The sequence below is a fragment of the Jatropha curcas genome, chromosome 1, assembly GCF_041381405.1.
Source record: "Jatropha curcas cultivar XTBG-Jc1 chromosome 1, XTBG_Jcur_1.0, whole genome shotgun sequence".
NCBI lineage: Eukaryota > Viridiplantae > Streptophyta > Magnoliopsida > Malpighiales > Euphorbiaceae > Jatropha > Jatropha curcas.
Genome location: NC_143151.1, coordinates 20,097,110 through 20,120,832, shown reverse-complemented (window position 1 = coordinate 20,120,832; position 23,723 = coordinate 20,097,110). Strand labels below are relative to the sequence as shown.

Here is a 23,723-nt window from a genome sequence, read left to right as displayed (position 1 = left end):
AGCATTTTTATTTTTATTTCCAGAAAAATAAAATCATAGTTGCCTTCCAACCATTTCCAGGAACAAAATCTAATCTAGTACCTTTGCTTCGAACGGTATCAACTCAGTAACACCAGCCCTCTATTTTACTGTGGTCAATCCTGTCTTCAATAATTGTTCAAAAATAGAAAAACTCACTCAATATAACCTGTCTTCTTCTTCCTTCTCTCTAAATTGTTGTTACCGCTTTGTATGTTAAGTTCCAATTGAAACTCTCACGCAGACTTCAACTTACGGACTCTTGGGCCATTTAAGCCATGCCTTTGCCTTTTATTACATTTATTAACGGTTTTATTTCTAGTTTCTTTGCCTTCTCTGTATTTGTTCTTGTCTAATCCTTACCTATTTTTTTTTAAATTTTAGATTTTCTTTTTATTATTATTTTTTACAATACTCACTGGTCTCTCATAATCTTAATTTGAGCAATTGCATTCACAAATCAGATGCCAAATTAACAAAAGCAATATCAAGGGTAATTCTATCTATTTTAAAGAAAACAAAAAAAAAAAAAGGAAGGGTATGACTAAGAAAGCAGAAAGGGGGAAATGGCCCTAACTTTCACAAATTAACTCCATGTCACCCCCAATTTTGCGGCACCAATTGTGCACTGAACTGAAAAAATTTTACACCAATAAAATATCTTTTCACGTTTTCTCACACTGGCAACCACCACGCGTGTATACAAAAAAAGCTGATTAGGATAATTACATAAAAACGGACCCATCTGACTTGCACATAGGCAGTTTTAAAAGTAAAAAAATGGCGTTGGTTTTGTTGTTTTCTTATCCTTGACAAAGCTTTCTCTCTCTAAAACTCACAACCCTTTTGTGGGTCGCCGACAAACCCCATCCAAAAACCCCATCCATCACGGAGTCGGACTCGGCGATGGAGATGAATGCAACAGCAGAATCGAACGCGATGCATTCGAGATCCAGAGAGGACAGCTTTGCTGACATGATTGATATTTGTTTGAATTTTATGGACATTTGTAGCTGATATCTTTTGTCTTATTTTTCTTTTTAATGTCTAATAAAAATGTAAAGCTAATTTTTTTGTTTGTAATTAATGAAACAGAGCATTCCTAGGAAAATTAAAGAAAAACAGAGTATTCCCAGAAATCTCTGTTTTCAATTAGACATCTTTATTTTCACTGAGATATTGCTGAAGGATCATCAGTTATGAAGTGGATTTAGTCCTTTAAAAATTGTTTGATGAGTCTGTAAGCTTTGCTCGATCCTTTACAAACTTTAGTAGAGAAATGCCATGAAAGTGGGAACAAAAGGTTTTTGCTTTCCGATGTTCTTCGCTTGGCAGTTTGTGGACATTGCGAAAACTTGAAAATTGATTAACTACAAGAATATATATATATATATATATATATATATATATATATATATATATATTGAAAAGAAACTACAAGAATGATTATTAATAAAAGAAATGTGAGCTTTGGACTTTGAGTACCCATGAATATAACTGCTCTGAGTTTCTCTACTTATGCTCGTTGATGGGTTGAAAGTTGACTAACTGAAGTTTTTTTATTTTTTTATTTTTAAATTGCTGATGTGCAAATAAAATTAGGTTCCACTTTCATTTACTTCTCTTGCCCAGCTCCCGTAATACACGCGCGGTTGCCGTTTGGAAAAGGGTTTAATTAGTGCAAAATTTTTTAATTCAGGTGCATAATTAATTCCCGCAAAATAAAAAGTGCTATAAAATTAATTTGTGAAAATTCAGGAGACAATTTATGTATTCAGCCATAAAAATTGTTATACTCTATTTCGCAGGTAATATTGGTAAATCTACTACAAAAGCTATAAACATAAAAATGGAGAACAAATGACATTAAATCTTTGTGTACTCAAACAAATTTTAATATTTAATGAATTCAAAACTTATTTTAATTTTTTTATGATTTTAATTAGTTTTACTTTATATGTAATTGGCTTAGTGAGATACCATGCATATAAACAAAGTAAATATTTGTGGAAATTCTATGCACCCAATTCATTTAAAGTGGTTTGAATATCAATTAAATACGAGTGCAATTATTAAAATTTTAAATAGATTTGTTTATGCGTATTTCAAAAGAAATCTTTCCACGGGTTTGGAATGAGCGGAGGATATTGAAATTTCAACTAGGTTTTTTGGATATAAGTAATGCAAATTTATATAGGTTTGGCTCTATTTCTATCTCTAGTTTCTGCTACAAACTGTCTAAAAATTAATTTATTTTTTTCTTGATTTCAAATCTAGTACCAAAATTCACCTTTATTCTAATCTAAATGAAGGTCATAATTGGTTGTAGTAAACACAAGGCTTTAATAAGTCACCTACCCACGAGAAGATAATGCATAAAGCTCTTGAAATATAAATATAATGAAACAGTATAAAGAGTAATATTTATATATATACGCACACTAACTAATAAGCCGCAGTTATTGATAGATTTTACAAGTGAAATTCTTAATATTATGCTAATAAAACATATGAATAAGGAGAAATGAATAGTAGAAAAATGCAGTATAATTTTTGAATATTAGAGAGAGAATTAGTAGATAAGTGTTTGAAGAAGTGAATTAGAAATGGTGGATATAGAGATTGACAAAAAAAAAAAAAAAAAAAAAAAAGGAATGAATAGTCATATGAGTAAAATTCATTAATTTAATTCGTTTTAGGATTAATACAAAAATATAAATTTATTCATATCATTAAAACCTATATAAATTACCATTTAATATGTTATTAATTCTCTAATGTTATAATTAATCAATTATATGTATGTTTTATATATGGAAGATCAATAGAATGAAATAACATTGAGGGCTACATAGCAGTGACATCTATCCCTTTTAAATAACCTTCACCTCAGTAGTGATAACCTGATAGCAGAATATTTTCTGTATAAGAACACAATCACTTGAATTTCTCAATTGAGTTGGTCTGTGGACTTGGTCTCAGCAGTCTCTTGTTTTTGTTGTTGTTACTTGTTCCTAATAATATGTAGGAGATCCTGGATAACTACCCTCCTCAACGAGCAGCTTTGTAGGAGTAACGACTTGATTTTCTATTACTTTCGATTCCAGTTGTAGGTGGGAAATCCACCAACGTCATTTTTTTTTTTTTTTAATAGTTGTGGTTGTTCCATAAATATAGGATAATTTGTCGCATGCCTCGTTATTTTAGAAGTTGTTAGTCTTTGAATAAGTCATACTATAGGTAGTCATGGCTATCGGTTCATTTTGAATTGCAATCGAACCGTACTGTAAATGAATCTGAACTGGTGGTTCAAAAGCCGGTTAAAGTTCATGTGAATGTTAAAATCTGAACCTGAACCGGAAGTTTCGGTCTGGTTTGAACCGGAAATTTTCTATTTTTATTTTGAAAATGATAATTACTTAGTCTATTTTATACATCTCTAAAAGTCTCAATAATATATTACTACATGATATACTTTACTTAAGATTTTTTTTTTTTTAAATACACTTTACTTTAAAAGTTAAAAATCTAAAAAGTAAAATGGTAAAAAGAGAGAGAAATATTTAGTCTAAACTTATATTGTTTTTAACTTTTTTTTACCCTTTTAAATTGTTTAGTAAGTTTAAAATTACATTCTTTTGAAGCATTTTTCAAAATTTTCTTATAATTTATTTAATTAATAACATTTAAACAAAATAAAGTGATAATTTATTTGATTATTTCGTAAAATTAACTAATTTTATTTTTTTATGAGTATGAGCATTCTAAAATTTATTTAAAAAAAATTTATCAATAATTTTTAAACTCATATTAATATTTTCGAAAGAAAGATGTAACATTAGAATCGATTTTTTTTTTTTGAAAAAAACATATATCGCCGGAAACCGTGATCAGAACCGTCGGTTCATTGGAACCATACCGGGACTGGCTGGAACCGGAACCGGCGGTTCAAGGCCGGTTCAGGTTCAACATTTTAAAAATTTTAAACCATCGGTTGCGTTAATCGAAACCGGCTGTTCAATGAACCCACCATGCCTAGCTACAGGTGTCAATTGTTGCTTATATTTCTGCCATTTAGTTTCTAGTCCATAGGCTTTTAGTTCATTGTAAATAGTTGAGTTGTATTTGCTATTTATAGCTGATGAATGATAAGCCATATATATGATCAAATTAAATAAAAAATGTAAACATTGAGGCCTTGGTTTCCTCCATTAAACCAATTTATTTTCTCATTTTTCCTTCCTTACTATATATCAACATAGGTCCACATAAGGAAAAACAACAGTTCATACCAAAGTGGTATCAGAGCACTGGCATGGACGAAAGAGTGGAGCAGTTAGAACAAATAGTTCAGGCTCTTTTTAGAGGGCAACAAGGAATTGCTATTCGCTTGGAAGAACTCTTTTCATAACTTAATTCTCGTATGGATCAACTTACGAGCCAATCATCTAAAGGGAAAGAGGAATCATCTGTAGAGAAGGTTGTGGAGTCTCGTGTAAAGGAAACCAGTGCTAGGAGTAGTGTTAAAGCTAGATTTCCTCGTTTTAATGGATAAGAAGACCCCACCAACTGGCTTTGTAGAGTTGAAAAATTCTTTCAATTTCATAACATCTTAGAAAATGAGCGAGTCTCACTCGCTTCCTTTCACTTGGAAGGTGATGCTCAATTATGGTATGAACTATTGAAACAGGAAATGCAGGTTGTTACCTAGCCAAAATTCAAAAAAGTGCTTCACTCAAGGTATGGTCCTAACAAATTCTTTGATTTCTTTGACGAATTGGCAAAATTACAGAAACACAATACAATGTAAGATTACCAAACTCAATTTGAAAAATTGTTGGCCAAAGTGGGACACCTATCACAAGCAAGACAAGTTAGTTGCTTATGAGTGGGCTCATAACTTTGATATGAATAGATGTACAAGCTGGCTGCCCAAAAATATTATATGAAGTGATTTCACTCGCAAGGTTGTATGAAGAAAGAAATGTTTCTCTTTGGAAAGGATCATCAGTAATAAATCTTCCAGCATCCCAGCCATCATGAATCTTCTCCTCCCCAACAAAATCAGCAGGAAATAACATCACAAGCCTCACTTGGGATGAGCTGAATGAAAGGAAAATGTTGGGCCTTCGTTTCAAATGCAATGAAAAATATGGGCTAGGTCACAGGTGCAGGAAACTTTTTTTCATTCAAGCTATGCTGGAGTATAGTCATGATTGATGTTGAGATGGAAATTAAGGATAAAAAATCAACAAAAATTTTAACCATATGCTTGCGTGCACTTTCTAGCTTTAAAGATCTGGAGACTATGCGGCTTCGAGGCAAACTAGCAAATATGTATGCTATGATTCTGGTGGATTAAGGAAGCACTTACAACTTTATAAGTGAGAGATTTGCAAGGAAAGTGGGGCTACTACCAGTAGAGGGCAAGAGATTAGAGGTGATTGTTGCTTTAGGTGAAAAATTAACCAATTCAGGTAAATGTAATCAAATTCAACTAATTCTTCAAGGAGTCCCTATATTTGTTGATTTATACATTTTACCTCTAGAAGACTATGATGTTGCATTAGGGACTCAATGGTTACGAACCTTGGAGCCAATTATTTGGGATTTTGCAAAGCTCCTAATAACATTTATGTTGAAGGAAAAGGAAGTTACCTTGCAGGGGATTCCAATAAAAAATTAGCTTGTGAATGATTACCAGATGAAGCACATAGTTACGGACAACTTGCCTAGATCACCAAAGGGACTTGTGTTGCATCCTCAAATACAAATTTATTGGAGAGATCCAGGGTAGTGCTAGTTGAACCATTTGGTCTGCCTCCTCAATGAGCTTAAGACCATAAAATACCGGTAAAAAATTCAGAACCAATCTCAGTGAAGCCTTACCATAACCCATAGGTCCACGCAAGGAAAAACAATAATTCATACTAAAGTGGTATCAGAGCTAGAGAAGATAATGTTAGAAATGCTAACAGTTGGAGTTATACGACCAAGTCAAAGTCCATATTCTACTCCTATTTTGTTAGTGAAGAAACATGATGGGTCATGGCGGATATGCATCGATTACAAGGAATTAAATAAAATACTGTTAAAGATAGGTTCCCTGTACCTGTCATTGAGGAGTTAGTTGATGATCTTAGTGGTGCCCAATACTCCATAAAATTGGATCTACGATGTGGTTATCACTAAGTAAGAATTCATCTCCAAAACATTGAGAAGCCAGCTTTTCGCACACATCAAGGCCACTACGGATTCTTGGTCATGCCATTTGGGCTCATCAATGCTCCACCGACATTCCAATCTTTGATGAATGAGGTAATTAAAAATTATTTACGAAAATTCGTTCTTGTACTCTTTGATGATATTCTCATTTATAGTAAAGCATGGGATGAACATGTGAAATATTTAGAAGCTGCATTTTTAGTTTTACAAGCTCATCAATTATTTGTAAGAGTAGAGAAATGTCAATTCAGCCAAAGGGAAGTTAAATACCTAAGAAAATTGAAGCAATATAGGATGGCCAAAACCTACCACTCCAAAAACTTTACGTGGATTTTTGGGTCTCTGCGGCTATTACCGAAAATTTATTCAGCATTTTGGAAAAATAGCCAGTCTATTAACAAAGATGCTGAAAAAAATGTGTCCGAATGATCACCAACCATAGAGGAAGCATATATCAAATTAAAGGAAGTGATGACCAGTGCCCTAGTTTTGGCTCTTCCTAACTTTTCTAAACAATTCATTATTGAATGTGACGCTTCAGGATCAGGAGGAGCTGTGTTAATGTAAGAGAAGCCAATTACTTTTTATAGCCATTTCCTATATGGAAGACACCTTCTCTTATCTACATATGAAAAGGAAATTTTGGCACTTGCCCTTGCCATTCAAAAAAAGAGGCTGTATCTTCTTGGCCGTAAATTCATTGTTCGGTCAAACCATCAAATTTTGAAGCACCTGTGGAATCAAAAAATTACTACAACAATACAACAAAGGTGGCTATTCAAGTTGATGGGATTTGACTTTACTATTAAAAACAAGAGTGGCAAATAAAATGTTGTTGCAAATGCACTATCTAGGAGGGAAGAGCAAGGTGAGGGGGAAGCCCAAATTATGGTTGTCCCATGTCCTATTCCAAATTGGGTTGAAGCCATAAGGAGGAAACTTATTCTAATCCAAATTTGAAAAGATTAGTCCAAATGATGCTTAAAGGAGAAGCATTGTTCATGGGATGTAATCTTTTCTCCTCTCCTTTTCTTTGCATGTTTGATTAAATGATTTGCAATAATATGCTTGATTGACATAGTTTTCCAAAGTTGCATCAAAATCATTTTACATCTCATTTCTAGTTAATTACGTTATTAAATTATTGAGAACCATTGGACGATAAGGAGGCCGATTTAACCGGGTGATATGGGTGTATCTAACTCCCGAATTTCGTCTCTGGTTAAAAACGGAGTTAGTCGATTCCAAAGAATCGATTAATTCGAGAATTTTTCCTAATAAGGGTGGTGACTCCAAAAGCAATAAAACTCTTACCAAAGTAAGATAACCATTTTTCGAGGATTAACGAATGGGTTAAATAAAGAAAACAGATTTATTAAATAAAAACAACCAAACCCGTTCCATTTTGCTTTTCCTTTTTTTGGAAAAATTAAGCGTCCTCAATATAATATAGATGTTTTATCTTGAGAAATATATATAATTAAAGGAAAAAGAGTTAGAAGTATAATTAAATTATTTTAGAAAGTTGGACCTTAATTTTATTATATATATATATATATCGTTCTTAAGAAGAAATTAGTTCCTTAATTTAGTTTGAGCTAATTGCTATTAAGGATTATGAACCAAAAGAGAAATTGAATTGAATACTTAACGAGTTATTTTGGAGACGAAAAGTAATTCAAGAAAAAAGAACTTGTTAATGAAAAGGTAGTAGTTTCGAAATTAGGATTATGTTATATGAACTAAGATGGCGGTGAATTAGGTAATTTAAAAGATATGGTAAGCTAATAGAAGTATTAATTTTAATGGCAAATCTAGAACGATATATGAGGATGTACCGAGATCAAATTGAAAATTTATTTTAATTTATAAACTAAGAGTTGAATATAAAATTGTTATTTAAGGTAGTTGGTTATTTGAATTATTGATTGCCCGATGGATGGGCTATGTGAGTAATAATTTATAAGTATATTAAGTTGTTAATATTTGGACAGTGGAAAGTCCTATTTTAGGGGAAATGTTGTCAGAATTTTCGATAAAATTTAGATTAATTACAACAGTTTAATATCTAAGTGAATATAAGTTAGATTAATTCTTTAATTTCTTATTTAAGGAAATATATCTATCTAATGCAGTCTTTTCTTTATATTTGTGTTTTATCTAGATCATCCAAGTTCGTCTACTGCTCCTGCCAGTCAAAATCCAAATTAAAGCTTGCTCTTTCTTTTTTTCACTGTGAGTAATAATAAATAGTGCATACCATCATTTGCATACATGCATCACCATTTCACATTATATGAATATATATATGTAATACCCCGAATTTTTATTTTCAAAACTTTCAAATTTTTATTAAATCAAAATCTTGATTTCAACTATATGTGCTATAAACACCAAACAATCTTAACTTGAGTCCAAAGTTTTATGAGTTGGGCCCAAGTCCAAATATATTGTCGGAATTTTAGATTTGAGAACAATTAAAATATTCAAGAAATAATATAAAACCCCAGCGATTAATATATTTACCTTAAAAACAAATCTCCTAACGAATTATAGTTTAGTTTTATTTTTAATTTTATATTTTATTTTGGTTAATGGAGGAAATGTTACAGAATCTAATAAAAATAAGTAAAATAAATCGAACCGGACCTGAGAATTAAATTGATTTTTCGAAAACTACACGAATAATCCAAAAACCAAGCGAAAAACCTGCAAACCGAGCAAGAATCGAGCCAAATCATTGAATTAGACCGAACCGATTCGAATCGAACCGGAATGGTCTAGAAGCGTTAGCCTTCTTTCTTTTTTTTCTTTTTTTTCTTTTCCTTTCTTTCCTTCTTCTTCTCCAGGCACGCGATCCCTCCATTCTCCCCTCTCCCTCTATGTTCTCCGATCACTGCACGACCAGGGTGGGTGGCGACTGCCTCCTAAAGCCTTAACGACCACGATTCTGGCCTCCCTTCACGCGGAAAGAGTCCCCCATCGGCGTGAAACGGGACTGTCACTCCGACAGCTCCCAGTTTGGATTTCCGTTGATCAAGCTTGATCCAGGAAGTTGATGGCCACAAGGTGAGCTCCGATCGATTCCTCCGCCTTGTGTGAACGATTTCCATCCAAGAAACGATGGTTTTGGTGGAAGAAATTGAAAACACCATGGTTGGCGACGAGGAAGGGACTGTCGGGCTTGTTCCGGCCAAACGAGCCACCGGCTCAACAAACTGATAGCAGATTTGGATTCCTCGCAAAAATTGGAGTCGGGTGGTGGTGACCATGCAATTTTCTGGGCAGTTTAATTTTTCCGGCCATCGTGCACGGCGGCGGTTCGGTGACCGGCCGGCAAAGTTCCGGCGAGGCCCCAAGAGGTAGAATGATCTCCTCGTCACATGGATCATGGAATTGTCGTCCGATTCTCAAACGGTACGCCCTAATACCTATTTCCCAATTTTTGTTTTAAACTCCAAATTTAAAACTATTAATTGATTAAGTTGAAATCAAATATAATCCTTGCTATGAAATTAATTAACTAGTATAATGTAGTTACCAATTTATTTTAAACATTGTCAAATAAATTACATGATTATTATTATAATTAGGTGATTTAAGGAGGAAAATAAATTAGAATTAGTTAATTAGTTAATTAGATAACCATTAGTTTAAGACTAGCCGATTGTGCATAAGAAAAGTAAGGCGAATTTTAGTTGGTTAACGGTTAAATCCAAAATTTTGATAACTTAAGATTTGGGAGGCCTAGCCATTTTCGATATTGATATAAAAACCGAATTTTAATAGGTAGTAGTTATAATTAGTTATTGTTAAGTATGTTTTAGTTGCTTAACAAATTAGTTACCGTAAAGCTATTAATTTAGTTAACTAATGACTTAATAAATGATCTTATATGGATATTATTAGAATTAGTTTGTAAATTTTTGGTTGAGTGTTGATATTGTTGTTGTGGAAGGAGGATGGGATTTTAAATTGATTGATTGCCCGACGGATGGGCTGTGTGCATTGATTGATAAGTATATAATAATATTGTGATATTTGAGCAGGTAGACAGTCCAATTTTTTAGGGGAGGTGCTGCCGAAATTTCGATAAAACTTAGACTAGTTTTAAGTAATGACATAATTAATAAGTTTATTTAGATTAATTCTATAACTTAATAAATATTAAATGGAGTGCTCTAATTATTTAATTATTTTCATTATTATTCATTGAATTATTCAATTATTTATTTATTTCCATTATTATAATTTATTTTATTGTTTGTTTATTCTTAATATTATTTATTTATTTATTTAATTGCACTTGAGAATGGTTGTCTAGTTGTGCATTGCATTACGTTGTCCAATTGATTAATATGTCTGCATTCGAATGCAATGTTTGATTAATTGTGCTGTGCATATATTGTGATTTGTTTGTGTGGAATTGGGATGAAGTGGGTCACCATGGGACTGTGAGACCGTACCGCTATATGGATCCAATATGATTACCGTTAGCCAGGTAAATGGGAGATCGGCGCCCCCGTGTGCACCTACTGTTACCGTTACCGTTAACCACGGGTTGGCTTCTCGTCGTTGCGCACCGGACAGTCTAGATTTGATCGCAGCCCGCAGGGTGGCCTCCTGTTGTGAGCGCTTGACGATCTAGATTGGATGGAGACCACCGGGTTGCCTCCTGTTGGTATGAAAAGGAAAAGAGAGGATAGAAAAACAATGAGAGGGCTGGTCAAGTGAGGATTAGACCGGTCGGCTAGTATGAGTGATCGGCTCCCTGGTGCACATGTGAGAGGATGAGCCATGTGGGAGGACGGCTCATCGGGGGTTCGGTGACTCCACTGACTAATTTCCACGTGATGTGATTATTTGAAGGTGATATTGTTTGTGAGTGCTGGTGACATGCCATTTATGTGACTGGCTGCGTGAGCATATAACTAGTCGGATGACTAGATTAATATATATTTACACATTTGTGTGAATGTGTGTGTTGTGCAATAATAGTTACTCCTTAGAAAGCTCACATATCTTATTTAATTTTTCAGGAAGTAAGTTTCTTTTTAATTCGGTTAAGCTATGTTCCTTCGTCGCAGAGCTAGAAAGAAAATTTTCCTAGACCAATAAATATTTTGCTATGTATCTAGATGTATAAAAATCTATGTATATCTATTAGTTAGTGACTTCGCAGTTTTAGAATTTGTATACAATTAGTCGTGTATTAACATAGACAATATAATTATGTGAGCCCATATTAAAAATGTGGTGTATTGTTAATTGGGCCCAAACTGTGGAATGTTGTAGTTGATAAATTTGGGCCGAGATTAATAAAATCTTGAGATTTATTTTCCTGTAAACATGGGCTGAATGTTTAATATTATATTGAGATAGTAAATTTTTAGTGTTTCAAGCTTACTACGGGCCTCGGGGGCCTTAAGCTTACCTGGGCCCTAGTGCTGGTCTGGCCCATGGAATCGGGTCTTGACAATATACATATAATACTCGGCCTTCATTCTCTTAATACTATATTATTCAAACATAATTACTTACAATATTATCCACCTTATAATTATAATATTTAAGTACATGAGTATTAGATATATATATATATATTCCATAGTTATATTCATATGTGCATATTGATTTCCTATGTGACTTATTATATTGTAAGAGTTAATTGGATTACTTACAGTGTGATTATATTGTGCCTTATTTGCATGTGTGAGATTGTGAAGGCAGTTTCAGATACCGTCGATCATATATGGAAGATTGACGCCCCATATGTGTATGATGAAATATGATATGGATGATATGGAAGAACCACAGGATGACTTCCTGTTGGTAATTGAAAGAAAAGAGAGAATGGAAAACCAATGAGAGAACTGGTCAATTGAAGATTAGACCGGTTGGCCATGTATGGGATCAGCTCCCTGGTGCACACGTATGAGAAGACAGGCCATGTGTGAGGATGGCTTGTCAAGGGTTTCGGTGACGCCACTGACTAATCTCCACTTGATATGATTATGTAAAGATGATATTATTTGTGGATGTTGATGTTGCGACACGTGCTTGATGAATCGTGTGTTCATTATATAAATTTGGAAAGCATTTTGTGTTGGGCTATGCATTATTTATTAATATTCACCGAGTTGTGAAACTCACTCCCTTCCTTTAATTTTTTCCAGGAGGTAGACACTTTGTTGATCTAGTTAAGCTCTGCATTCTTCTCCGCAGAGTTGCAATAGTAACTTCTAGCTTTTTGATAATGTTTATACAGTATTGTGTGTAAGAACGTATCCGCGTCCATTTACTGGGCCCTCTGCAGTTAGGGAGTTTGTGTTACATTTTATCAGGTAAAATTTATTAGTGTGTTGTCCGATAAACCTGTGGATTTTCTAAATATCTATCCAAGAATATGAATGGACCAATTTGTCCATATTAGGGACGACGTAAATTGTATATAACATACAAAGCTGAGCTATGAATTATTTGAAATATTAAAACTGAGCTAGAGATATAAATTAACAGTATGACTTAATAATGTTGTATCATGGGCTTATTGTTCCTAGAGTGGGTTTTAAGAAATGAATACACATGAGGTAGACTTATTACGGGTCTCGGGACCTTAAATTTATCTAGGACCTAATGCCGGTCAATCCACGGTTTTAGGTCGTGACATAAAAGCTGCATGTTGTAATGACTAATAAAATATAATGACAAAGTGTTATAATTATTTATAATTAAAATTTTGGAAGATGTAAGGACTACTAATAATATTATAGTTAAAAGTTTTATTGTTTTCAAATCTATCTGCTTTATATATACAATAGCTACATGATGCTTGTGATATGTACAAATAATTTATGAAATTTTAATTTTGTAATATTAAATTTAAATTTTTATATCTAACTTTTATTAAAATATTTTTAATATTTATATAATGTTTTGAATATAATATATTAGAATTTCATTAAAAAATTTCAAATCAATATAAATAATACATAGAAGATATGACCCCTATCCTGAAAATCAGACATAGAACAAAAACTATTATAACTAAAATAATTATTATTCGCTGATCTAATAAAACATCCTAATGAAATTGGAAGGTGAACTTGGAAAAAACTGATAGATCTTCAAAAGTGATTAGTTAGGTAAACTCTCCGAATCTTCTATACATGGCTTAATTATCCATAAACTAGTTGCTTATGACGAACACATATGATCTAAACCACTAGATCCAGCGGAGAAATAAACCACACTACCAGATCCCAAAAGACAAAGATCATCATAGTTGAAAAATTTTCCACAAATTGCACATTTGTCCAAATAAAACCAAACAAATATAAAAAACACAACAAATACTCCATATAAAATGGAGAAACATCATAAACTCCACAGAAGACGGGGAGATAAAACATAAACGATAATAGAAACATAAATAACATAAATTTATGTCGTAACAGACATAGATCTATAATTTATTTAATAAAAAATATAAAAATTTAAAACAAAACTAAAAATATGAGAAGGGGCTGTCACAAGAGACAAGAATTAGCCCCTTCTCATATTTACATGCTTGATTTGTGTTTCTATGGAGAAAAAGGAAGAAAATTTTAATTGTGAAAGGGTTAATATATATATAATTGACTTGCAGATAAACAATTTTGAAATTACAATATTTAAATTTAACGTAACAAATATAGTTAAATAGTTTGTAAGTTATAATTATGGCCGAATACATAATTCATCCCTGAACATTGTCACTTCAACTTTGTGGCAACCTCAACTTTTACTCTGAATCATTAAATACTTCAACTTATAAAACTACACCTATTAAACACTTCAATTTTCACAATTATTTTATTGAACAATTTAACTTGTAAAATTAGATTAATTACACACATATTAAAAAGTTGAAATTTTTGAAAATTATTATTCCAAAATTCATACTAACTACATATCAAATCGATATTTTACAGATAAAAGCTAAAAATCCTAAAAATTATTGATATTAATCTCAAAAGATGTGTGATATTATCAAAATTTACAAGTTCAAGTGCATGATAGGTCATTCGCAAAATTCAAAATATGATGAGGTTAAAATTACAAAGTTCAATTGTGAATTTATATATTCAGCCTATAATTATGATATTAAATCATTTTAAAAAAATATAAGACAATAAAATGACAAAATAATATATTCTATTTAATTCTATTTATTTACATAGTCAAATAAAAATTTATGATTTTGAAATGGTCATTTCAGCTAGTGGAAAAATTTTTATTGTGTTAATTCTTTATTTAATCATGTATTTAGTCAAATGATTATTATTTCTCATGTTATTGATTTTTTTTTTGAACAGCAAAACACAAGTGAATTTTTTTAAGAGAATTAAAGATTACAAGAACTACATTCTCACATTATTGATTATCACCTTTTTTCATTTATATTTTTATATTTATTCACAAATTAATTTTAATTAATAGAAAATTAAAACAAAACAATCAATAAATTATAATTACAAAATTTATAGTGTTTTGAAATCCTCAGAATTTTTTTAGCAATCTCATTTGACACTTTTTTAAAGGAAAATATGCTTGCTATATTAAATTGTATTAAAATGGCAAACAAGCTCTTATTTTCATATAAAGTCCACATTAACCAAAATTTATGTAGTCAATGGATTTTTTTTTTTTTTTTAAAGGGAAGTCTATGGTTTTGAAATATGGATTTAAAGTACTTGGATTAGGGAATGGAAATCCTGATTTACATTGGAAAATCGATTCTTCATGATTTAAATTGCTGGACGAGCAGCGATATTGCTATTAACAGGAAAATTTTTTTCAAAAATGAGAAAAAAAAGAAAAAGAAAAAGCAAGAGAGTGTTCAGTCAATGTATTGTGGGACTGCACTTTCTTGTATTCAGCAAAATGTGTCGTCAATGGTAGCTTCGAACAGTGACCTTAGCTTGGGGGCCACCTTGAACGTAAACAAAGCTGCATTCTGAGCCAGGTTTTAAGACTTGGAGCCATTGCGGAAGCCCATAAGTGTTCTTTTCTGGAGTTGGAGAGAGGCCCCAAAGAGGGCCTGATAGATCTTCTATCGCCAATTTCAGATCTGTTATTGGCTTCTGGGATATATTCTTGATGATTACTCTGTGGCGGTAATACGTCGTCGTTCCAACATCCCATGTGTTCGTTATGGAGTGAATGAATTCTACTGGGACTCCTGTAAACCCAGATTAATTCAGATCAAGTCAAAAAAATATTGGAATTTTGGAATGAATAATACTTAAAATCTTGATCCCAAGCTGAAGTGATTGTACTGGAACCTAAATGTGGTTGGGACTATCAATGAATCTGAGAATTATGAAGCCCTACTATTATATTATTGGAATTTTGAACAATAACAGCCTATTTGCAATAAATGAATTCCTTAAAATTTTATAGTATTCATTTGAAAATCTGAAGTTTTGTGTTTGGAATAAAAAAAAAAAAAAAAATTGAATTCTATGAAATTGGGTTTGTCTTATACAAATTTTATTAAAATTGATGGAATTTCTAAATGAATTCTATAAAATTAGACATTGAAATTTTAATCGATAAAATTACCCTTTACTATAAACTCAATTATTTTTACTCTTTTTTTTCCCTTTTTTTTTTTTTTGAAAATTTCCTACTAACGTTTTTTTTTTTTTGAAATCTGATAATAACTAACCTTATATATATATATTTGGAAATTCTTACTAATGTTTTTTTTTTTTTAAATATGGTAATAACTAACTTCATATTTTTACTTTTTCCCTTTTTGTTTTTTTTTTTTTTTTGGAAAATTGCTACTACCGTTATTGTTTTTTTTTTTTTTAAATCTGGTAATAATTATTTACTTTTTTCCTTTTTATTTTTTTATAAATTCCAAACTATTAATAATGTTAGTTTTTTTTTAAATTTTATAATAATATTACTATGAAACTATAAAAATTGACTATCAACCATTGTTTCCAAATGCAATTGAAAATAGTAATAACCTTTTTAAATATTTTTGTATTTTTCAAATTAATTATTTAAATTAATAAGAGTTTTAAGAATTAAAATAATTATTATGATGAATGTTAATACTTATATAATTAATTACTTAATTAATTAATAAAACAACAAGCTATTTTATTGTATATAATAAATTGGTGTTTGTTATTTTTTTTCATTAATTATTATGTCAATGGTTTTATAAGAAGTAAAGACAAATTAATTTTCATTTAAGAATTTATTCTAAACATAATTTTGTAGAATTCAATTGAAATCCTCATTTTAAATTATGACATACCAAATATGAGAAATTCATTTATAGAATTCATTTACAAATGAATTTTATATTAATTATCCATTGGTTTCAAACTATGAATAATATTTGAAATTTTAGGTCTGGATTATCCTATTAATTGAAGGAGACATTTTCTTTATTTTTTTAATCCAAAGTTACAGGGGATAATGAAAAAAGCAGGACTCGAACTTGAATTGCTCATATCTCTTGTGAGTACTTATCGCTTGGGTTAGAGCTCATTCCCAATTTAAGGAGGCATTTTGACACACTAATTTATATCGGCAAAATGTTAATAAATCCTTTTTTTTTTCTAGCTTTTTTTTTGTATTTTTCATTCTCTCTGTGATCAGATTCTCAAAATACTTTCCAGGGGAAGCTACAGCATATTTATGAAATTTATTAGTATTTGTTCGTTCAATTTCCTATAATGGTTGTAGCATGGTGATATCAAGAATTATCCCTGAATTTTATTGCTTACCTGAGCCTGTGTTGGGTATTTGTGTCTGATGGTGATAGGAGCCTGTGAAAATTTTGGAAGATAAATAGGATTTAGAAGACAAAAAATGATAATAGGATTCTCATGCAATAAATAAATAAATAAAGAAAATCTGAAAAATGCAAAATATAAAATCTAACCTGGTGTTGTTCTATTGGGAACTGCTGGTGATTCTTTAGGAATATAGGAACCTGAAAAAGTAGTGAAAAACTGAAAGGGTAAGCCTCTTATATTTATGAATTCATGATCTCCAGATCACAAACAAAACAATTTAACATGACACTCTAAGTGAAATATCTCTGTACCTGTTCCTCCATATAAATTTTGAAGCTTGGAGAAGAGGCCAACAAGAGGAGCAGTTGCAGAGAGTGTAGGTTCAGTTTGTTCATAGTTAGAACGGTCATCGGAAAAATTATCATTCTGGTCAGGACCTCCAACCAGGGCTCCATATATTACATTAGGGTTTCCCTCAGGTCGACGATACCAGCTTTCAAATCCTTCGACGCATTCAACTTCTGAATGCAGAACAAATATAGAGGCAATGGAAGAACCTCTATGGTGAACATGAACTGGATATTTTGCTCCATATCCAACCAAATAGCTTATGGATTTGGGGTTTTTGCCAAGAAAGTAATCAGCCTGTTGCAATCGAATGTCCTTGTTAAATTTCAATTTCGGAATGATCATCCTACTTTCAGCTTATCTTATGTGATTTCACAAATAAATACAAAAGCTTAAAGATTTTTGTAATCTCAAAATTTCTTTATTGGGTTTGATTTACTTTGTAAAACTGAAAAACTTAAAAATTTAAAGTTAAATCTCAAAAACATAACTAAATTAAACCAAATTGAACTGGTTTGAATTGATAATGTTAGCAAATTGGTTCAGTTTTGATTTAAACTTTCAACCCCTTGATCGGAATAAATGCATTCCATAAAATTTTGTAGAATTTATTTATAAATTCAAATTTCTGTGTTTGATATGAAAAAAATGAAGAATTAAATTCTATGGATTTAAAGATAACTAAATCAAATTCTAAAAAAAAAAAAAAAGGAAAATTTCTAAATGAATTCTACAAAACTTTCAACCCTTTTAGTCTTAAAATCATTATGCTAGGGGTATTTAGAAATAAAAACAAATAAATTTTTAATTTTTTAAATTTGTTCCAAATATATAAAATTCATGTACAAATGAATTCAACATCGAGTGTAATTCATTTATACCAAAAGAAGAGTAAAAATCAAAAAAATTTTCGATTTAACTAATTTGATACAATTTTGAATCCAACAAACCATCTAGGTCTAGACTTACAATTAACCATATTGAGAAAAAACAAAAAAAAGTGTCAAGCGGTCTAATTCTGTAAAAAAAAAAAAAACATATATGCAACAGTATATCTAATTTTCATATATGAATTACTTAAAAAATAAAAAACATATATACAACAGGTCAAGCGGTCTAATTATGTCAATGATATGGTATACGACCAACTAAAAATTGAATTAGAGTCCCTCTAAGTACCTGTGACTTGGCAAAACCGAGGAGCTCCTGAGGCTGGACCTGCCCTTCTGGACAAGTGAGCTTGGCATTAGCAGCTGAAAGGTAATCCGAGTAGATGGCAACAAGTAATGAAGCTGCAGAGGCATACTGCAAGTTGTTCCATTCCCTTACGTACATTAAGCCCCCTGCACGTAATTATTTATACAAAATCAAAATTAACAAATTATATATTTACGGACATAAATTGATCAAATGATTGATTTAATTAACATTAGACTAACCGGGAGTAGTCTGGATGTCGTAGCCATCGTTCTTTTTAAGACAAGCACAAGCAAAGTAATTTGCTTTGGCTTGATATTGCTTTAGGGTGGGAGCAAATGCGCCACCACTCCCTTCCAGCAGTATCTGCACAAGTAATTCTGTTAGCAGCAGAGGCCTGAATTTTTCACTTTGGTTTGGCTTTTCAGTTTTAGCTTATTTTTGGCTTAATTTTGTTCAATTTTGGTTATTTGGGTTTTTCGATTTGATAAAAATGAAAAATCAAACTAAAGTAAGTTTTTATTTTTTTTATTAAAGCCGCAATTGAACCGAACACTTTAAAAATCAAATGGACCAATTTGAACCAATCAATTTGATTCTATATTTTAGTTCAATCTGTTTCTATACAACTCATTTAAGAGATTATATTTTCGTTATGCACAACAAGAAACCTCAATTTGGGCAACTAGCTATTTTTATTGCTAAAATTGTCACTGATATATAAAATCAATAATCAAGTAATATCTGATCCTGATAATGGGTAGATGAACTAAAATTACCTTGGAAAGAAGGATTTGGACACCAGCATATTTATTGTCCCAAGAGAATTCTTTAACTGCCCATCCAGTTCCACTCATGTACACAGCATTGTCCACAACATACTTGAGGTAATACTCATCATTAGTTGCTCTATACAGCCAAGCTGCAGCCCATAATAACTCATCCTAAAACATGGAAAAAAATATAAAATTAGAAAAAAAAGTAAGGAAATTTAAAAACAAATTAGTTATGTATAGAAAGAGAGAAAGGAGAGGGTTAAACTAGACCGCAGCCTAGTTCCAGCTAAATGCATTTCTAGGGCAATGCTAAAAATGCATTTGATTATATACTATATATACCCCTTCGTCCTAAAATATAATCCTAACTTCCTTCTTGGGTGTCTGAAAATAATAATAATCCCATTTATATTTTTGGAAATTATAGTGTTAAACTAATTTAACTAATTGTTTTCAAGCTGTGTGGAAAATATTTGGAATGGAGTATTACTTTCCATTGCGATTCACCAAATGAAACTGAGGATTATTAATATAATATATTTCACTTACCGAGTAGCCTGACGAAGTGTAGAATTGCTTAGCATTCTGAACGGAATCATCGTAGAGACCTCTAAATCTATCAGCAAATGAGAAGAGCTGCAATGGATATATCAATTAAACAATGTTCTTTAGCCTTTTAATAAGACTCTATTAATAAATATCAGGCAGCTGCGTGCATTTTCACCTGTTTTGCATGAACTAAGAGGAGATTGGAGTAGGAAGAATTGTAAGGCTTGAAAGCTATGGCAGATGCTGCTAAGGCAGCTGCAGTTTCACCGGCAAGGTCTGAACCAGGGTTATATTGATCAAGCTTGTAAGCAGTTCTTGGCGTTGTCATGTCTTCTGCACGCTCCCAACAATAGTGGTCTGAGTCACCATCGCCAACCTGATTTCGCAGACTGGATTAGAACCGATATTTTTCGTACACATCACATTTCTTATTAGGGGTTAGCAAAGTTCGGTTCAAACTAGAAAAACCGATCTAAGTTGGTTTTTTAGTATTCGGTGCGCTTTTGATTATGCAAAATATATGATTTTCGCTCAAAACCAATTGAAACTAACCGAATCATCATAAACCAAACTGAACCAACGAGTTTGGTTTGCTTCCAAATAAATTCTGATGCGACTTTGGTTTAAGAAATTCAACCGCCAGTTTGCACACCCATACTCCTTATGAAGTTTGAAAAATGATTGTTCAGGTAAAATTATAAAGTATTCTAATAATAAAGCAAAATCACAAAAATAATTTCTAATGAGTGGATGAGAATTCCGAAAAAAACTTGTTTAGATCCGGTCCATGTCCCCACCTATGGACCATACTAATGAAATTCAAAATTTTATAAAAAGTAATTTAACTTTATCCTTTTTTTTTTTAAGCGTATGGTTAGAAATACTATCGTTTCATTTAGAATCTAAATATCATTGATTTGGTCCATAAGTGAGGACATAAATTGGGTCTAGGTAAATTTTTCCCAGCTCTCTCTTTTTACTCAAGAAGATTTAGGAATGAACAAATAATATCCTCTTCCCAAAAGAGTAGCCTATTAACGTGTACACGTTTACATTTGTAAGCCCACACCATACCTTTTACTTATCCGATGTGAGGTGTGTTCTTATTTTTTTTCAATCACATTTTAGTGCAATTGAAGATTTTCCTTTGTGCGTAAAAGACAGACTTTTAAGGTAGAGTTGATAAGATTTTAATGTCTAATGCCTTGTACAACTAATAAGCTAGGCAGTATATTACTGAATTACTAGTGGAAATGGATTTAAATGTGCTTTTTATAAATCTGCTGTGGCAAATATTAGCATTGGTTGGTGAGACTAAACAGTGTTGGTTGAGGGAACATAAGTTTCTCAAACCTACCTATTCAATAAATAAGAGAACTGAATCATACAGATGTGATTGATTACCTGAGCCCAAAGAACATTAGGTTGTGTGTGCGCCTTGATGAAGTAATCAGTACCCCATCTAATAGCCCAAAGAGTGTGTCCCATTTGGTCTAATGCAGTGATCTCCTTCCTAAAATCAATAGCTCCCCATGCAAGCATCGTAACACTAAATGCCATTGGCAGCCCAAACTTCACATGATCTCCTGCATCATAGTACCCTCCCGCAAGGTCCACCTGCTTGCATTTGTCATACATATTTCATTAACAGTTACCAGAACTTCAAAAAAAGAAAAAAAAAAAAGAAAGAAGAGAACAATTATAGAGTTAATTACCCCTTGAAGAAACCCGTCCTTGAGGCCCGAGTCACCGCGCCACTTGACTCGTTGGTTTGTAGGTAGTTTACCAGACCTCTGTGCCTCAAAAAACAACAAGGTTTTATCAAGAGCTTCGCCATAGTTGAAGAACTCAGTTGCAAAGGCCGCCTCAAGGCCAAGAATGGCCGCCAAGAAGAAAAGATATGTTCCGACATTAAACATACTCATGATTAGGGGAAGCTAAAATCAGAGGGGCAGACCAAAACTTGTTATGCTGATAGCCTATGCATTATCCACATATATAGGAATTAGCATATTATAAATGCATGATTGGTTTGGTAAAAATAGTGGTAGGCTTCACGTTCTAAAATTGTGTTAAAGACCACTAATTAAGTTGAGCTTCCCACGTTGTGTATATTATCGTGCATAAATATAAAATAATTAATGTCAAATATCCCTTCTTCTTCCTTCCTAATTGCTTCCCATGCATAGATTTTTTATTCATTTTGGTCTTACTGGTAGCCAACCTATGACTTTCGAGAATTAAGTATATAATACTATACTTAGTTTGATTATCAAGTCATCAGACAACTTATAATTTTTCTAATAAATCATTCAAATTCCAAATCAACTAATTCTAGTTTATAAATAATCTTTAAGGCTTAATTATTGAAAATAATATGGGAATATTAGTATTTTTCTTTCAATTTTAACACGTTTTTTTTTTTCGTTTAAGTTTGTACTTGTTGCATGTACTCATGATTTAATTTTTTATAAATCAATTTCTATTAATTTTTGAATATATAATATAATATAAATATTAAAAACTAATTTATTAATATAATTTACTTAATAACTTATAATCAAATTAGAAGGTTTACATATCTTGAAGAGTATCTGCCTTAAATATATTTAAATTAATCACTATTATACTTATCAAAAGGGTTCAGAGTTAAAGATTACCGGTGGAAATAAAAAAAAAATTGAAATTTTGAAATAAAAAATATGATCTATCCACAAATATACATAATGTTATAAAAAAAAAACATTAGAAAATTATCATATTATCATATGTTCGCTTAATATCCACAATTATTGGTGAATTATTATTATAAAAAAATCTAGAATTATGCTAATTAATATTGTTAAATTTAACTGCATTAATTATAAACTTTTGAATTAATATTGGTGACTAATATTTAACCTATTCCATGCAATACATCTTATATGATAAGTATGAACTTTTCTTGTCAAGGGCGTGTAATACAGGACGTGTAATCTTCTTAGTTAATATGAGCATGTAGACCCGTACGCAGGTTAAATAAAATTAATTTATAAATGTAACTCTTAATTAGAATTATTTAAATTTAATTAATTTATTTTTAATTAGAAGTAAAAAAATTAAGTGGTATTATTTAATAATTATAAATTTTAATATAAAAATATGAATTGTGACTATAATTGAAATAACCCGAATTTTTATTTTCAAAGATTTTTCATTTAAATTTAATAAACTGACAGCGTGGAAAATGTATCTAATTATTTAAATGCAAATTAATAATTCGTACAGTGATAAACCGAATCAAAAACCAATTGAAAAGTCAAAAAAATCAAGTAAAAATCGAGATTTGGGCTGAATCGAACCGGAATCGAACCGAACCAGCCCAAACCCACCCAAATCACATCTAGAACCCTCTTCTCCCCCTATTTCCAGCGCATACTTCACCCTCCCCTACACCATTCTGTGCCTCCACCTGTACGCAGCACCACCACAGCCTTCTCCTCCACTTTCTTCTTCTTCTTCTTTTCTTTCTTTTATTTTCTTTCTTTCTTTCTTCCTTTCTTCACTGCGCTTGCATTTCTGGTGAGACAGAGCAACAGAGCCGCGCCACCCACGCCATCGCGCGCCACCGGTGCTCCTCGTCGCAACTGGCCGCCGCAGCAGCTCCGCCAGCAGTCCCGCCTTACCCTCGGCCAGATCGTGCAGCGCTAGCTCCTCCTCTAGCTCATCGCGCCACCTGCTCGCAGTTCCGGTGAGCGCAACAACCTGGTTTGGTCGACTCAACGCCATTGCTCTCACTTGCTCTTAGTTCCGGCACACGTAGCTC

General features: G+C 31.9%; 1 protein-coding gene and 1 pseudogene across 1 annotated transcript; one reads left to right on the top strand and one right to left on the bottom strand.

The window, feature by feature from the left end:
* Positions 1–924: 924 nt before the first annotated feature.
* On the top strand, positions 925–6,431 carry LOC149499111 (uncharacterized; annotated as a pseudogene).
* An 8,561-nt stretch (positions 6,432–14,992) lies between these two features.
* On the bottom strand, positions 14,993–22,003 carry GH9C1 (glycosyl hydrolase 9C1). The gene is made up of 11 exons (XM_089719449.1): positions 21,634–22,003; positions 21,323–21,535; positions 20,094–20,294; positions 19,919–20,005; positions 19,373–19,537; positions 18,836–18,959; positions 18,576–18,739; positions 17,360–17,693; positions 17,195–17,245; positions 17,037–17,078; positions 14,993–15,466 (listed from the first exon to the last, which is right to left on the bottom strand). Exons 1-11 carry the CDS (start codon positions 21,841–21,843, stop codon positions 15,177–15,179), a joined length of 1,881 nt encoding a protein of 626 aa, XP_089575575.1. The 5' UTR covers positions 21,844–22,003; the 3' UTR covers positions 14,993–15,176.
* Positions 22,004–23,723: the final 1,720 nt, after the last annotated feature.

Bases quoted from the DNA above. Each gene is read 5' to 3' on its own strand.
- GH9C1 (XM_089719449.1), bottom strand. From the start codon at position 21,843: ATGAGTATGTTTAATGTCGGAACATATCTTTTCTTCTTGGCGGCCATT. The intron at 18,960-19,372 runs GTAATTTTAGTT...TTACTTGTGCAG, and splicing joins TCCAAATCCTTCTTTCCAAG to ATACTGCTGGAAGGGAGTGG. The intron at 17,694-18,575 runs GTACTTAGAGGG...CGATTGCAACAG, and splicing joins TCGGTTTTGCCAAGTCACAG to GCTGATTACTTTCTTGGCAA.